Here is an 18434-nt window from a genome sequence, read left to right as displayed (position 1 = left end):
AGGAAATGTTACACAAATTAAAACCCGGTCTAATACCTGGGTAACACCACAATCAACCCTTCCCATCACCCCCCGACGATCACCCTGACTACCCCTGACCAATCCACCAACCCCACGCGACTACACCCCCTCGACCTGACTAACCCTGATCACCCTGCCCCGAGTATCCTGCCTCGAACTGACTACCCCAATCACCTTCCCAAATAGACCCAACTACCCCACCTCAACCTGACTACCCCTCGACCACCCCCAAAACCAACCCGACTACCCCGCCCAACTTGACTACCTCTCCCAAACCAATCTGACTACCCCCAACTACTTGACTGCCCCCGACTACCTGACTGCTCCCTGACCATCCCAAATGCCCAACCTCCCCCGAACACCTGACTCCCCCAACCACCGAACTACGCCCTGACCCAACCCGGCTAACCCCCAACCACCTCTCCCCAACCCAACTACTGCCCCACCCAATCACACCCCGACCACCCGACTAGCTCCTCCCCCACAACCTGACCCGACTAGCCCCCCCAACCTGACCCAACTACCCCACTTCTCAACCCAATTACCACGCCTGACCATCCCGACTACTTCCTGACCCGACTACCCTCCCCACTCCGACCAGACCCAACTACCCCTGACCACCTGACTGCACCCCGGCCCAACCTCATTACCTCCTGATCCAACCCGACTACCACCCAACTATCCACTCACCACCTCACCCACCTAACCAGTCACCCCTCCCCACTTATTGACCTCCCTACTCTCCCACCTACCCATCTTACTCAACCACCCACTCACCCACCTACCCACTCATCCGTCACCCCTCTTCACCCACCCACCTACTCACCTCCTACCCACTCACCCATCTCCCTACCTCACCCACCCACCCACTCACCTCCTACCCACAGCCACCTGATCCACTCACCTATTCACTTATTAATTCACTCATCCATTCATTAACCTACACTCAAAGGCAGAATATGGCAGCTAGTGCCCTAAAAAGGGAGCGTGTTGTGTCTTCCTCTGACTCTACCCCATTCCAATGGAGTTCCCTGGGAGATGCTGCGCTGTGCTGCGCATTTCTTTGACAACAAGGGTGATAACATTGTGGAAGAACTGCTCAGCAAGGTTGGGAGAATCTTCACACCCAGCATTGCGGTTGCTCAGAAGATTCAGGCTATGACCTGTCATTCACTTTATTGTTGTTGGCGGTTGTCATGAAAGCATAATAATTCTCATAATATTAATGTGATTTATTGTAAAAGTAGGTTAATCGTGGGGTTTGGATAGTTTCTGTGTGTGTGTATGTGTGGGATTTAATTGAATTGAAGACTTTGACTCATCGAAAGAAGCTAGGTTTGAAGTGCTAAATACGCAAACATGGTTGAAATCTTAGAATGTCAGGTGAGTAGAATTAGCATTTTTACATAAATCAGGGTAGTTTGAATTTCAAAGAGATGGTAGGATGTTACACCCAGCCAGAGAAGCTACGCCAAGCAGTGTGTTTATTTTTCCCAAAGGTTACTGATGATAATAGCACCATGAAAAGAGTTATATTATGAGAAAGGTAAAGTTCCAAAGACATATGAGAATAATGGGATTTAAATTAAAAGGGAGAAACATGTATAAAGGAAATGAGACTATGTGCTGGGAAGGCATTGTAAGATCTACGAGCAGTGTGAGAAGTCTCCAGTATTTGTGCATTAAGCCTGCTGTCTACAGAAACCGAAGCTGGGAAAAGCCACTTTGAATTCTACTGCCCAGGGTATTGTGTTGACTTGCCTCAATCTGTTTAAATCTATTTTTTACCGTTGCCTTAACAGGGGTGTAACTGGAAGCCAGCTTAATTAGGGGCTTTAGGAGTTATTATAGTAGTAATTTGTAGACCTATGTATGTGCTTAAAATCTTTTTGTTTGTTAATAAATATTTAATTTAGTTTTCTAAAAAATCTCTAAAGTCTTGGTGGATTTATTACCACTGAATTCAAGGCATGCATCTCGAAATAAAATACAAATTGCAAAACTGCCGTGATCAAGTTTCCCTCGTGAATTTGATCCGCCTGGCACACATCATCTGCTGCGTCATAACTGTGCTGCAATTTGACTGCTGCATTTCCTTCGTTAAAACAGTTTTAAGTATGCCAAAATATCTGTTCCCTAGACACCTCTATTGCTCTCCTTAGCTTCTGTCTGAGGCTGAATGAGGTATCCTATTTGACTTTGAGTTGAACATCCTACCCTATATCCTCTCCATCACCAAAACTGCAGATTTTCACTTTAGTAACATTGCCTGAATTGCCTCTGCTTCAGCTCATTTGCTCCTGAAACCCTCATCCTTGCCTTTATTCCCTCTAGACTCGACTATTATGATGCTTTCTTTGCTGGCCCCGTATATCCTCTCACCCTCTGTGAACTTGAGGCCATCCAAAGCTTTGCTGCCTATATCTAACTTTCCCCAAAGTCCTAGTCACCCATCACTTCTATGCTCACTGACCGGCAACACCTCAATTTAAAAATTCTCATTCTTGTTTTTAAATCCGTCTGCAGCCTTCCCTCTCCCTATCTCTGTAAATTCCTCCAACCCTATCACCTTCAGAGATTTCAACATGCCTCCAATTCTGGCCTCTTGCGCGTCCCCGATTTTCTTCACTTCACCACCACTGTCGGCCATGTTTCCTATATGTTACGTTCTGGAATTTGCCCCCTAATAAAGTTTTCTGCCTCTCTCCCTCCCTCTCTTCTCCTTTAAGATGCTCCCTAAAACCTAATCTTTGGCCAAGCCTTCGGCTTATTTTTCTAACAGATGCGGCTCAGCATCAAACTCTGATAACTGCTCCGGTGAAACACCTTGAGATGTTTTACAATATTAAAGGTTCGAAGGTGCTATATAAATGGAAGCTGTTGTTGTTATACAATTCAAAAGAACTTCATGGACTATGGAGCTCTTTGCCATGACTTAAGGCTGTGAAAGGCACGAGATGAGTTCTCATCGCATCCTTGTAATATTTCAGTGTCTCTGATTCTAACACTTGTGGTAGAATCAAATTTTAAAAAACAAATGTCATCTGTAATCAGAAGAATGGCCAAAACTACTCACATATTCAAGGAAGCAGGAACCAATCTCACTCAGGTGGGGCTGATCTTTGTTGAACTTCTTCTCCAGACCCTTCAGGAATTTCTTCTGGAATTTGTAAATGTCTTCAATGTTCCCAAAGATGGTGCGTAACTGTTCCTCTGTGAACATGTCTGTCCTTTTTCGGCATTGCTTAACATAACCCTGTGGACCAAAACACCCAAGGTTTAACAAAGTGATGGGGCGGGAGAATGGAGGGTGGTGCTATGTGGCAGAATGGGTCCTGTACTTAGAGCTTGATGGATAACTCCCTCATATTTGCTCCAGCCACACTATAGTGCTCAGGCCCAAATGCACAGCCTCCTTGAATTTCTACAGCGATCTATGCCAGCCAACATTGCATTGTTAAAGCTCATGCACTGATGCTGCAACAGGTTGTTCCACAGAATAGTTGGATGTATGGTCATCCTGGGAATTTTCCATGTGGAAAATTTATCAGTTCTACCTATACTATATAGTGCCTTTCCCCAGAGAGGAAGGGAAAATCAGAGGGCAGACCACCTAGGCAAACTTTCTACATTAACAGAGTGTCCACCTACTGTCTTGGCTAGGATCATTGCACGACACAGGACTTAAAGAAGGAAGGAGAATTATTTTAACATAGGGCAGTCAAGCACACACCAACAATGCCTCATTGAGTTTAACCAGTGAGCTGACCAGGAAGATCCCAGATTTGGTTCCTTTCAGTGTTACATTCGTAAATCTCAACCAAGGCAGTGCTAGGTATGCTATAGCTGGTGCTCGGTATGGGGACCCTAAGCTAAATTCCCACTCTTGCGACTACATGAGCTGACGCTGAGTGAGGCAAGATCAGACTTGGCTGTGATGCCCCTGTAGTTGAATAGCCAAAATTTGCTACCTGTCAATATGAACAATGGCCAATTGGGCAAGATATCAGAGGTAACTGGATCCCTTGGAACCATGCTTCAACATATGCCTTAAGGAGAGAAAAGACAACAGGAAAAAGAACACAAGAAGTAGGAGCAGGAAGAGGCTATATGGCCTTGGCTGATCTTGGGTTTCGACTCCATTTCCAGGCCCGCTCCCCATATCCCTTAATTCCCTGAGAGATCAAAAATCTGTCTATCCCAGCCTTGAATGTATTCAACAATGCAGCATCCCATAACTCTCTGGAGTAGATATCCAAAGATTCAAACCCATTGAGTGAAGTAATTTCTCCTCATCTCTCCTCATCTCACTCATCTGAGAAAAGGAAATGACCATTTTGTAGATCAACTCAAGATGACAAACTTGCACAATCATGGGGGGATACTTAAACATCAAGGCCAGATATGAACTTTAAAGATCCTTCATTCAACCAGATGAATGATGTCAGTGCAAGGAGAAAATCTTTGTTCTTCTTTTATGCAATATTGGTATTAATCTCATCCACATCAGGTTTTGCACAGGTTGGTGAAGAGCATTCCATAGCCTCCAACCTCAGACAATCAGTAATCCCCGAAGCTTGTATTGCCCAGACTGCCAACCTCTTGCAATAAAACTTTAGGCTTACTGCAGCTTGAGGCTGAAGTCATGTGCAGAAAGTGGAACCTGAAAGTCTTTGAAGCAGTATTTCCATATTTCTAACAATATATTAATGCTTTGTAACAAGAAATACAAAATGACTGACACTTGAACAGAAATCATTCTCTTCGAAGCCTGCACATGAATGGCACATTTGTAATGCGTTATCCCAGCCCTTACCTCACAGATATCCTTTAAATGTTTGATATAATCATTCTCTGTGCTCATAATCTCACTGATGACATTGGTCCTCATCTGGTCTTTCTTTGATTGGCCTGTGGCCAGGCGGCGGTTGGCACTGTTGGCATCATCGGGTTTTCCGTCCTCAACCTTGACTGGATATTCTTCCATGGGTTCATCCTGGTTGACCCACAACTTTAGGAGTAAGAGGAAAGGCAATTTTACATGGAATTTACAGTCTTTCCAAGTGGAACTTGTGTTCATAATGAGATCGGAGATGTTTGTGCACTAGGATGGCGGCCCTATTATTCCATTTCATTATCTCTAAAACTTCCTCCAGCTCCCAGTCCTGAATTTTGGTCTCTTGTACATCACTCATTTTCCCTGCACCCCACCATTGTGGATATGCATTCAGCTAGCTAAGCTATTCCCTCATCAAACCTTTATACTGGCTACTCCTCTTTTAAGATTCCCCTTAAAGCCCACCTCTTTGACCATCCTTCCTAATATCAGTTTCTTTGGCTCAGTCTCCATTTTTTTTTAACAAATGCCTCAGCAAAGCATCTTTTCTCTACATTTAAGGGTGCTCTATGAATTCACGTACTGGTTCCAGTTCTTAGATGACTATCAATTAGTAACAACCAGGAGGGAATAACTCTGTCAGTCATCTGAACTGTAAATCACCATCAAAGTTGTTGTTCTTTTTTAAACTAGTTTAACTTGAAAATATTTATGAGTTTGGACTCATCATCTTTATATCACTGTGAATTGTGCTCAGCAGTTTCCATGTAGCATCATGATGTGCTGTTCCTGAGGCATCGCCAAGGCAAATACAGTTCAAATCTTAATTAGAAGTTGCTAAATTCAAAAAGTAATCATGGCTAAAATCAACTCCTGTATCATTTGACTAAAACTGCTTAATTCAAACTACTGGATAATTAGATTTTTTTTTCAAACAAAGAATAATTGACTTAACCAGCATAGATTGTAATGGCCATTGTGCAAAACTCTTAAGGTCGTGATCTTAAATTGGACAGAGAGTCACACAAAATGTCTGCTTGCTGTAACCAGCATTTTTAAAGCATAGAAAACAGCAATATTAATGTACTCCTGTCAATTGGTTACACATCGGGATTTCAGATTAGTCTGGTCTTCTTCAAAACCAGAAATTACACAAAAGGTGGATTTTTATGGCCCCGTTGTGGTGGGGGTGGGGCTGTAAACTGCAGCGAGCCGTTCAAAAGTCAATTGACTTTGGTGGGAACAGAAAGTCCCGCTGGCAGGAGGGTCATAAAATGTTGCCCAAAGTGCTATTGTGAGTCACTCATTGTCGACTTACATGTTAATGTCAGGTAGTGAGTAAGCCTGAAACCCATTGTACATTTGGCAACTACCCTTTTTTATTTTGTGTTCACACTGAATGTCTGCCTACTCAAAAAAACCTATATTTTATCAACGATTAACTTTTTAGACAACTATTTTTGCACTAGTAGCAATCATGCAATATCTTGTACCTCAAGGTTTCATGTATTGCAGTTTAATCTGCATCATGCTAACTATACTGTTAAAAAAATTGAATTAAATGTTGGACTATTCAATGTAATTAACAGCAAAGAATGCAACTGAGACAGAGCTTCAGCATTGCAGTCCTCTTGGCAGTCATAAACTGCTTGTGCTTTGCTCTCAGTTTGTGATGTCATCAGAAGTGCTCAATTCAATAGCTTGTGCACTGCCACCAACCCTGCCCCTCATGCCCTCTCTCCCCATCCTGTCAGTCTTCCTTCTTATATGGAATGGTCCTTACCCGCACAAAGCTGGCAGGAAACCAGCCTTCACTGTCCACGATTCTTCCCCACCACCACTCTTTGTTGGTAGCATCCACTACTTCAATGACATCACCAGCTTTGAAGCCCAGCTCCTGGTCATCCATAGTGACATGGTCCCAGAGGGCCTCTGCATACACCACACTGCCATCGCTGATGAGCTGCAAGGAATCAGAAACATTTTATTTAAATTACGCTTCCAATGCAGGTTACAAATTTTAGCTTCTATCTTAAAAAAAACTTCACAATAGCTCATTGCCCCTCTGAATAAAATTTTCCAGATTTAATTTGGAGTGCTGAGCTGGTCTGTGGTGGGCTTTTTAGTCAGGTGCCATGTTACCCATTTCGAGGAAAGTGCTACAAGATGGCTCATACCTGCGTGGAGCAGCACCGTAAGCACTCTGGATCGGATATCACTTTTAACTGAATTATTCCCCAGATCTAAGTGCGACAAGCTTCATGTGAGACTCGGCAGTAAAAAGAGTGAAATAAGTGCTGCTAGGTAACTGAGCATGAACAGGCAGTGACGGGCAATGCGCGTAGGTTCTTAATGCTAGGTAACCAGGAGAGAAAAAGGGCACAGTATAATTGTAAAAGAACGGTTACATAATACCAATTAATCTTAAAAAAATTCCAAAACAGAACACTTCAATATATAAATAAACATGACAGATGAAAAATCCAAATCAATTTGTGCAATTTTGCTCAAATGAAGGAATTATCTCAATCAAGTAGAATACATATATTTTGAATAAAAGCATTGACTGGTAATGATGCCCTGTCTGTCTTGAGTCTATTTTCTGCCTGTTGATGGCAGTAGCATCAAACTACCATCAGGGCTCCTCCTGTTTTATGTGTTTCTCTACAATTCTGAAAAATCAATGTGATTGGAGAATGAACCACCATGGAATAGAAAGGCTGATCCACCAACCAATTTTTTCCAATGACTTTCAACCAAGTTAGGACCAACAAGTCGCTACACAATGTCCTCTGCCTAATAGTTAATACTAGTGTTGTGTGCTTCTTACTCTGTTAATGCGGCCTGGGGTTGAGTACCTTGTATAGCAGAAAATGATGCGGATCGTAAAAGTGGGTTCTCAAATAACATCCAGCATCACATTAACTGTCTACCAAGATACTGAGAAAAGTGAACTTTGGAAAGAAAATCCCAGTTACAGATTTGATCGCTACCTGCTGACAACCTTTCCATTATTACTCAGAATAGATGAGAGATGGAGATTGTGCTTTATGGAAAGTTACAAATAACAGTTGGAAATATATTAACCCATTTTTACAGGGTTGAGTAACAAATAAACTAATTGTGTATTGTCATGAAGACACACTTTCTGCCGAATAAAGATTTTTACTCCACCAGTGAGAAATCTGAATTGAACTTTAAAAAACATTTTAAAAGAAGCTAAAGTGATTTGAACTCACAACCCAAGATGGCTAACCCCAATTTGCATTACCATATATTCCACATTCCAATTCATTGGAATGGAGTCAGTCTGTCTGCAAAACCCATCAAAGACATTGACTTCAGGGGATTGTGAAGGACTCACATCTCCTGCCTCTTTAGCATGACATCTATGGTAATCACCTGAGGTATTCAATTATTGGAGATGGGCTATTAGGACTAATCACTTGGACAATGGGACCCTGGCTTGGTTAGCTTCCAGACATGAGATAATCAACTTTTGGAATACTCTCTTATGAATCCCTCTGTCAATTGCAGAAGGGCATATGACAAGCCAACCTTTTGTATGTTTTAAGCACGTTTTCTCAGCAGAACTGAGACCAAGCAGCTTAGGGAGAAGACATAATTGGGGTCTCTCCTGCCTCATTTCAAGCTTCGAGTCCTGTTTGTTGATGGCGATCATCCAAGGACGCCTTGCTATAGTCACAAATTTCTTAAAAGAATCCAACTCAGCACTACCATCTCTTGAAGGACAACCAACTCAGCCATCTACATCTTTAAATCAGAAGCATAAAATTCAGCTTGAAGCTAGCTGAGTCACCAAACTACAAGCTGTTTACTCTTTTACCATTTTTTTATGGACTCTAATTTGGTCAACCTATCCTTCCCAACTCCGTAATCTGTGTGTGTTTGAACTTTGAGTGTGTGTGTGCGCGCAAAAGTCAGTGCGTCTTTTATTACTTTACTAGATTGGTTTAAGTATAATAAAGCTAACCATTTTCTTTGTTAAACTTAAGAAAACCTGTCCTATTGGTTCTTTCATGATCATGGCATGTAAATAGTTAAGTACTCAGTGAATTGGCAAGTATATCATTTTTAAAAAAAAAAATGTTATGGTCAAATGAGAAGAGGCCAAAGAAGGGAGCCGTTTGACCCCTCCTCACCTGGCCTATCTTGTCCCAATAAAAACTTGCTTTTAGGCATGGTTGTCAGATGGATATAACTGGCCTGGTTGGTATGGAGATGAGTGGATATTGTACAATATGGTATGGTCAGGTTAGCTTAGACGGCCAGTGTGTGGTTCAGAATAACATCAACTGTCATGGGTTCAATTCCCGTTCTGGCTGAGGCAGATCTTCCTGCTTGCCCTGCCCCACAGAGTGGAAGGCAATGGCAAACCACCACTGGCAAAAAACTGCCAAGAAAATGGCTCAGGATGAAGCATCAGCAGACAATAAGCCAGGGGCCTGCCTTTGGACAGAGCACACATGAATGAATGGTATGGTCACATATCCAATCACATCTGACTGTAAACTTTAATGTAAACAAACCTATAATTTAAAAAAGAAATATCTTTAAAAGTAACACCTTGGTGCACACATCATTGTATCAGTAGCTCAAACATCTGCTCTCTGATGGCCAAAATGACCAATAAGTCAAAGATGTAAAAGGATGGTTGGAGTATGCAGCAGCATGGTGTGATACCCTTCAAATGCAAATTATTACCACTGATAGTCTTAGAGTCAGTTGGTGATGCAAAACCCCATGAGAAGGGAAGCTGCTCAGAAAAAATATGATTGTCGGATATTTCGTCACAAAAGGCTCTACAGAGGTTTAATGATTGAACTTCAAAAAGGATGTATGAGATAATTTCATAAGATTTGCAATAATCTATTCATGTAGCAGGCAACTTGGTGACATTTAATGAGTCATGCAGAAATACAATAGGGATATGATGTGCATAGCAAGACTAGAGTTAAATGAGTCTGAAACATTCTTTACAGTATAGTTCAGTGCATGACTGTGAAATCACTTTCCACTGTTCTTTCAGTAATGCTCAACCCACTGGTACACAACACAAAAGCAAAATCCAGTGGATGCTGAAAATCTACAATTAAAAGGGAAAATGCTGGAAATACTCAGCAGGTCAGACAGCATCTGTCGAGGGAGAAACAGAGTTAACATTTCAGGTCAGAACTGGAAGAAGTTAGTGGTGAATCAGTTTTTAAGCAAGTACAGAGGCAGGTGAAGTGGGGAGGGAGTAAAGTACAAAAGGGAAGGTCTATGATAGGATGGAAGGCAGGAGACATTACATGATAAAACAGGTGATGGTGCAAGACAAAAGGAGATAGTAATGGAACATGTACAGAAAAGACAGATGGGTCTAGAAGAGCTGTTAAAGGCAACAGCAGATTCATTAGAAACACCTGCAATGGAAGCAGCGGTTAAGATCTGTAACTGTTGGACTCATTGGTAAGTCTGGAAGGTTGTAAAGTACCTAATTTTAAGCTTGAAAATGGTCAAACCACACTTGATTGTTGTGATCTTACATTTCCAGGAACTGGTATCAAGTGCACACGTTACCAAAGCAACCAGGTGCTATGGTGATATTTGGAATGTGTGCTCCAAGCTGCTTCTTTTAGTAACTAGAAACATTATTGTCAAATGAGCAAGTTGGATCAAACCAAAACAGAAGCCATGGTGAGTAATAACCATAGAAATTGCCAAAGAGTGACTTGAGTACAAAGACCAAGAAAAAGAAACATTCACCATGTTGTTGTGGCATCTCCTAGTGGCTCAGTTGATAAATCATGTTCCTGTGTGAATCACACAGACCTAGAAGTTCCCAAGTTCAGTAGCAGGTCTGAGCTGAATTACTCAACTTTAATTGGGTTCGAAGTAGAGGTAGCACAATTGACTATAGCAACTCCTGGGGTAGGGATGGGAAAGTAAACCAGGTTCCTTTTTGCTCTCCAGTCACTCCCGCTCAAAATGTACCCTTTTGTCAGCCGAGGACCAGATCAGCGTTCCAGCCTTCCTTTAACCCCCACATTGTGATCCGCACCTCAAGAGTCAACAGTAGCCTCGCTGCCACTGTCTGAGCTCATGGGAACAAGGATGATTTGGGTGAAGCCCTTTAGAGAGACTAGGCCTGTGGCAATGAATTCAAACATGAGCCACTACGTTAAAGAATGAAGGAAGACTAGTTTATATTGCTTGTGTGAATTTTGCTGGTAGATTTTCTAATTGATACAATTATTACCAATGAATTGTTTCTGATGTCCATTTAAAGGGTTAACTGAGGCCATGAAATTTTTTTCAGAAGTAACAAAGCCTGCTGTTTGCACATGATTTGGCTGTTTTCACTCTGTGGCCTATTCTCCCATTTAACAAATCAGTTAATGAAAAAGAAAAAAAATGTCTCAAGGCAGAAGTGCCTGAAATGTCACTAGGACTACAAAGGTAGGTAACAGCAAAATTGCTGTCCAGCTAGGTATTACAGGATCAGGAAAGCTAATTTGACAGCCTAGACTATGTAAACCCTGCTGCTAGGAGTCAGGAGGTGGACGGACTGATGCTATATTCTGAGCACACAGCAACCAGAAGCCTGAGGCCTAACTTGCAACAGCCTCAGAGGCTTGAGGCACATCACTTTCCTGACTCCTTCTATTGGCGCTCGGCAATGATAGCTACAACATTGTACCAGAACTGCCCTTAGACCATGTTGATGGCATTTCCATAACATCAAATGATTAGACATCAAACCGAGGCCTTGTTTAACCTCTCGGGCAGGCATAAAAAAAATCCCACTGCACTATTTGAAGAGCTGTGAAATTCTTCCAGTGCCAATGTCAACATTTACCCTTCAACCAACACCAACCACACCACTTTAATTGTTCTTAATCATTGCTGTCTGTTGGGCCTTGTTGTATGCAAATTATCTGTCAGGTTATCAACTTAACAGTCATTATGATTTAAAAATGATCCATTGGCTGTGAAGCATTTTTGTAAGAGGTGCTCAAGGAATCAATTGTGAAGGTTTCATATTTTGACCTGCAGGTTATCAAGCAGAAGCAGAACCAGAAGATTATACTGGCACGAGGTCAAACCAAAACAGTCTACCTTTCCTGCTTTATCTTTGAGCTTCCCCAGAATCCTAGATGCTTGACCCAGTGTCCCTTCTTCAACTTGGGCATCCCACTGAATAGATTATCAATGGGCCAGCATACTAGGAAGCAAAGAGGGAGGTCGGGGGTGTGTCCCTACTCCTTTTGTTCATTAATATCCTTACAGTGGATCCACAGCAACTGTGGGTGCAGACTCAACTCTGTCCTTCTGGAACAGTTCTGTAAAGTCCACGGCAAAGTAAAGATGGTGGAAGCTGCTTCTGCCTGATTTATCTGCCGAGTGACAAAGATCAGGAAAATCTACGCTCTCAAAAGTTGTTGGCATGGATCGAGCATAAAACATTCTTATCTGTTGCAAATTCAGTATCATTATTACTGATATGACCATAGGGGTTCCACTTATTCATGGATGCCATCTCCTCAGTAGTGGGCCCACAGTCAAATAGCAATTGATCCCTATGGCACTGCATTAGACAACTCTGCTTCCTGCAGGTGGGAATATCACTATTTTTAACAGGGGATATCTGGGGGAGCTGGGTTCTGCTTTGAGAAGAGGGATTGAGACAGAAGGCTGAAGAAGCAACCATCCCAGCACCATATCATATTGTCATAGAACCTTGGAAACCTGGTGGAGATGGACTTCACTCCAAACTCCAAGCCCTTGCTCACGGAACGCTTAATTTATGCCCCAAGGAGTTCCGTTCCCCATTCTCTGTAAGTGAAAAATCAACAGCTCTTTAATCTGCCCATTGCTAATTTTCAGATGGACTTGACTGCTGCGAACGCAGATTCATAGGGCAGGGTCTTCCAGTCGGCGAGCAGGGGTGGGGCCGGCTTGCCGACATGTAAAATGACGCGGGATGACATCGGGTGGAACTCCTGATGTCACCTGCATCATTTCCATTTTCAGGTCGGCGGGGGCGCAGCCAAATCAGCTGCGCGCCCACTGACCTATCAACGGACTATTGAGGCCATTGAAAAACTAATTAAGATCATTAATGGACCTGCCCGTCCAACCTTAAGGTTGGCGGGTAGGCCAGGAGCCCTGGTAGGCTTCGGGAAAAGCATGAAACCTCATCCACTGGTGGGATGAGGTTTCATGAGGGCATTTAAATTTTTAATAAAGGTTTCAGTTAAAGTTATGGACATGTCCCAACTCATGTGACAGTGTCATATAAGGGGACATGTTAAGGAAATTTTTCGATCAGTTTTATTGGTAATTTTAATTCGGAGCCGACTTCCCTGAAGCAGCACTTAGTCTCAGGGAGATCAGTGCACTCTTTTGCGCGCATGCTCGAAAGAGCACACTCCCGGCTGAGGGACTGCCCTCCCCCCCCACCGCTCACACAGGGAGCGCATAGTGCTTCCTGGCGGATGTCACACTGGGTGGACCTTAATTGGTCCGCCCACGTAAAATGGCGGTGTGTCCCCGATCGGGGGTGCTGATTGGAGGCGCGCCCGCCTGCACCCGCTCCCGCACTTCCCCCACAATGGGGGGAAAATTTTTCCCAAACAAAGCAGTCTGCTACCGAGAAACAGAATTAGATAAAACAAAATGTTCAGCAAAATCAAGTGCAGAAAGGACAGAGAGATCATTAGAACCACAAAACAAGGATATATGACAATGATCCTGCACAAATCTCCACAAGATTGAGCAGTTTGAAATTTGAAAGAGGAAAATAAGATTCTTACTAATCTGTTCAGAACTGCAGCAGGATCTCTGTTTTATATCCAAAACAATGTAAAAATAGAGTGGCTATTTTCTTCAGCGAGTGCTGTTACGAGATGTTTCATGCATCTGCACTTTGTTCCAAATGCATTCTGAGAGATTCTGCTTTTTGTTTTTGAGGAGAATTTTAAAGGGGGGGGAGAAATAAGTGGAAAATGTGTTCACTGGCAATATCCCTGTCAGCCTTAGAGGGTTCAAAACAGAGAAACTATTCAGTGCAATGACAATGATTTGACATTCTTTTATAATAAAATCATTTGGCATCATCAGAAATTAAGTGCATGGCACTGGATCAAGAAAGGAAAGGTTAACGCTTAAAAGGGCGTCAAAAAGAAACAAACTACTCAAAGCATTTCTGACTAAAGCGACTGTCAAAAACGTACTGAATCGAGTCCCATTCACATATTTTTAAAGGTCTCATACTTAACTAGTGCACTGTGGTCAAGTCCTGTCCCAGAGGCTTGAGCACAAATATCCAGGCTGTCACTCCATTGCAGTACGGAGGGTGTACTGCACTAGCTGAGATACCAGCTTTCAGATGAGATGTTAAAACTGCTGCCCCATCCAACCTCTCGTGTGCATGCAAAAGATCACCTGGCACAATTCAAAGAGAAGCAAGCGAATTCACACTAGTGTCCTGGCCAAAATCCATCCCTCAACCAATATTACTAAAAATAGATTATCTGGTCTTTATCTTGCTGCTGATTGTGGGAGCTTGATGTGTGTAAATTTGGCTGTAAAGCATATTCGGACCTCTGGAGGTTATAAAGGTGCAATATAAATGTGTTTTTCTTTCTTTTGATTATTTTTGTGAAAGGGGGAATAAAAGGGGGAATGAAAGCTTACTGACCTTATTTAGCTTATGAGACACTGGCATTTGTTAAGAATGAAGATATGATGGAACTAGAAGCTTTATTAATTACATATGTTTGCATTAATTACGGGCAACATTCAGAGATCACAAAAGAAAATATGCCATTTGCAGTTTAAAGCAATACCAATTCTGTTTGTGTCAAACATAAATTAATTATTTAGCATAAATAATGTGTGCACACCAATTCTGTGAAGCAGCACTGATCTTTCACTTCAGTACAGAATGTTCTAAAAGCTGTACCTTACTTCATATTTTTGATTGTTTTCAAAGGCCTGAAATCCATTTAAAACATGTCAAATTCGGTAAGAATTTGCTTTACAACATTGAATTGAACCATATATTGCAGCTGATTACCTACAAGGATGAGCATTTTACATTGGAGGCACAGAGAGCCAGCCAATATAGGCCAGGGAGCACAGGGCTGATGGACAATTGGATCCTTGATGCACAGTAAGATACAGGCAGCAGGATAAGATTAAATGTATAATGCATGGAGGAGGGGTGTACAGAGCAGCAGTTGAGTTTAGAGGTGACAAAGATATGGAGGAGACTTTGAGCAGCAAATACGTTGGGACAGGTGTGGAATGGGCAATGGTCTGGAGGTGGAAGTAGGCATGTTTCGTGATGCCAAGGATATAGGTCAGAAGCTCAGCTTGGGGTTGAATAGGATGCATAGGTTGTGAACATCTAGACCAAGGGCATGGAGGGGGATGGAATCGGTGGCAAGGGTAGGGGTAGGGGCCGAAGACAATGGCTCCAGTATGTCCAAGGTTAAACTACAGGAAATTGTGGGCTATCCAGCTCTAGATGTTGATTACAGTCTGACAGCACAGAGGCAAGTTCTGGAGAGAACAAGGAGGCCTTAGTGGGAAAGTTGATCCCACATCTACAGATAATATCACCAAGGGACAGCATGCAGATGAGGAAGAGAAGTAAGTTAACTATAGTGTCATGCCCAGAAGACATGAAGCTGGCTGGCTACTTTACCCTGGCTAGTTTATAAAATTATTTTTTTTAAATGGACAAAAGGCTTTACATTGACTGAAGCCTGACCAGCTACAGCTCACACAAATGGAATATTTAGCCTTCAGAAAACAGCAAGGATCTCATTATCTCTAAAGAGGTGCTAATGTCCCCTGTGACTGCAGAAATCAAATTCCAAGACCCTTTACATTTCTAAGCAGAGCTCTGGCCAACGGAAACGATATGTCTGAGGACAAAGGGCCCTGAAACTGCTGAAACTGATTAATGGATGCAACATGAACCATCTGAAGAATCCAGACCAGGAATATCCGCCCTTTGTCCAAACCAAGGCAAAGAAGCGGGAGTTATGTCACATGACACCCCCTACCCCAAAAGCTGCTAGAACCTGTAATATTGCCTTGTGGAGCCGAATCCAGGCAGTCTGCCATCTTCCATCAACAAAGCAGCAGCAGAAACAGAGCTCTGTCTGGGTTTAAATTGCCTGGCCCTCATCTACATTGTTTTCTACTGGAACATCTGAACTTCGGTACCAGCGCCTACTACAAGACTCAATGTGCTTCTCCCATTGTGGAAGTCAGCGCTACTGGAAAAGTAGATCACCCTGCATCAGTTTTAGCCTGCTAACCTCTCTGAAGGAATATACCAATGCATTTTTGATTCTGGACACTGGACACGCGTGAAACAATAATTCTTATTTTGTCTATGGTCTTTGCCCTGTACCTCTTTCTTTCCCTTATCCCTCTTTTATTGTGTGAATGTGCAGGAGGCTATGTGTGAACCCTCTTCCCATGTTTTTTTTTGAGTGCGTGTAAAATAAACTAACCCTCTGATTTTACTCTATCTCAACTTTGCTGCGGGGCCATTAATAGAGGATTGGGTCACTCCAAAACTGAAGGGTTGGAAAAAATATGCCACAACTTATAAAGGGGGAAATCAAACATCAAAAAACCTTCCTGTTTACGGATGAGTGGTGAGAGGAGAAATTGGAGCTGTTTAAATTAAACCTCCTCCCACTGATATCAATAGGCACCAGAGGGGTTCCAGAGGTAATGCTAGGAATGGGGCAAGAGAAGACAATGTTGAAGATCCTCTGCCTACTTCAGATAGGTAAGCATGGAATCAATCCAGGGCAGTCCCACCAAACTGGCCTGAAAGGAGAGACATTGTGGTTGAACAAATTAAAGGCTGCAGAGGTCCTGGAGGATAAGATGGGAAAATGTACTAAGGTTGCAATCACAGAAAATGCCTTTTGTCACTTTGAATAGAGCTACTTAGTGCTATGGCAGAGGTTGAAGCTGGTTTGCCAAGATCTAAGCATGGTTTGGTAAGTTGAGCTTTGATTTGGGAGATGACAACATATTCAAGGACTTTGGAGAGGGATGGAATGGTAGGTTGCTAGGACAGAGGTGCTGTGAATGTTCTTTTTTGAGGTGGGAGAAAGATTTTAAATATTGGCTAGTGTGGGAGCCAGAAAGAGAGGCTGGATGGTGAACACTTTAGTGGAAATTTTTAATCATTTACAAGATGTGGGCATCATGTAAAAGCCAGCATTTATTGTCCATCCCTAACTGCCCTTGAGACAACTATGTGTCTCGCTAGGCCATTTCAGAAAACAGTTAAGAGTCAGCCACATTGGTGTGGGTCTTAAGTCATATAGACCAGACCAGGTAAAGTCAGCAGATTTTTTTCCCTAAAGGTCATTAGTGAACCAGATGCTTTTTTTTCCCAACAATCTAGTAGTTTCATGGTCACCACTACAGAGACTAGCTTTTTATTCCAGATTTATTTAATTAACTGAATTTAAGTTTCCCAGCTGCCGTGGTGGGATTTGAACTCATGCCTCTGGATCGTTAGTCCAGGTTTCTCAATTACTAGTCCATGAACTTAATCACTGTACCTGTAAATAGAGTCAAGTAAGCAGGAAGTGGATCTCTTGAATGAGATGGGCTTAGCTAGGACATGAGGTGAGTTGTGAGAGAAGCTGGGAAAAGATGGAGAGGTTGAGGGAGGAAAGAAGAAAAGATATCGGTATGGAAACTCAGATTGATGCTTGGGGTAGAGGCAAAGAAAAGGATCGGATGAGAGGGTTGGAACAAGGTGAGATGCTTGGAGAGGTGTCAGGAGACTACAAGGGGTGTCTAAGGTATAATTTGGAGATAAGGAACACAGCATTAACCACCAGAAGATAGAGAAGGTGGATGAAAGTATTGCCAGCTGGAGAGGATTCTGGAAGGGGCATGGTGTTCCCACGGATGATAAAATTTTCAGTCCAAATCATGAAGTCAATGGCAAGGCTTTGTTTATGAGTGAACAGACATATTGAAGGAAAATGTGAAGAGGTAGATATTGTTGATTAGTTAGCAGAGTAACACATCGCCTAACTCCCCAAAGACTGTCCACCATCTACAAGGCACAAGTCAGGAGTATGATGGAATACCCCCCGCTTGCCTGGATGAGTGCAGCTCCCACAACACTCAAGAAGCTTGACACTGTCCAGGACAAAGCAGCCTGCTTGATTGGCACCACATCCACAAACATTCACCCCCTCCATCACCGATACACAGTAGCAGCAGTGTACCATCTACAAGATGCACTGCAGGAATTCACCAAGGCTCCTTAAATAGCACCTTCCAAATCCATGACCACTACCATCTAGAAGGACAAGGGCAGCAGATAGATGGGAACAACAACAACTGGAAGTTCCCCTCCAAGTCGCTAGCCATCCTGACTTGGAAATATATCATGGTTCCTTCACTGTCGCCAAGTCAAAATCCTGGAACTCTCTCCCTAACAGCACTGTGGATGTACCTACAACACATGGACTGCAGTGGTTCAAAAAGGCAGCTCACCATCACTTTCTCA

At 42.7% G+C, this 18434-nt stretch overlaps 1 protein-coding gene across 4 annotated transcripts in view; it reads right to left on the bottom strand.

The window, feature by feature from the left end:
• Positions 1-18434, bottom strand: part of arhgef4 (Rho guanine nucleotide exchange factor (GEF) 4) — a 291595-nt gene that overhangs the window by 42963 nt on the left and 230198 nt on the right. For 3 of the 4 annotated variants that reach the window (XM_078563585.1, XM_078563584.1, XM_078563586.1), the window contains 3 exons: positions 6642-6821; positions 4838-5032; positions 3098-3277 (listed from right to left, as the gene is read on the bottom strand). In XM_078563585.1, coding sequence (XP_078419711.1) covers positions 3098-3277; positions 4838-5032; positions 6642-6821 — 555 coding nt within the window. Of the gene's footprint in view, positions 1-3097; positions 3278-4837; positions 5033-6641; positions 6822-13677; positions 13742-18434 lie in introns of those variants that run through there. The other variant, XM_078563587.1, reaches the window with a different exon arrangement.

The sequence above is a fragment of the Cetorhinus maximus genome, chromosome 19 (assembly GCF_964194155.1).
Source record: "Cetorhinus maximus chromosome 19, sCetMax3.hap1.1, whole genome shotgun sequence".
NCBI lineage: Eukaryota > Metazoa > Chordata > Chondrichthyes > Lamniformes > Cetorhinidae > Cetorhinus > Cetorhinus maximus.
The sequence above is the reverse complement of the archived record's forward strand: the minus strand, read 5'-3'. Positions and strand labels throughout refer to the sequence as shown.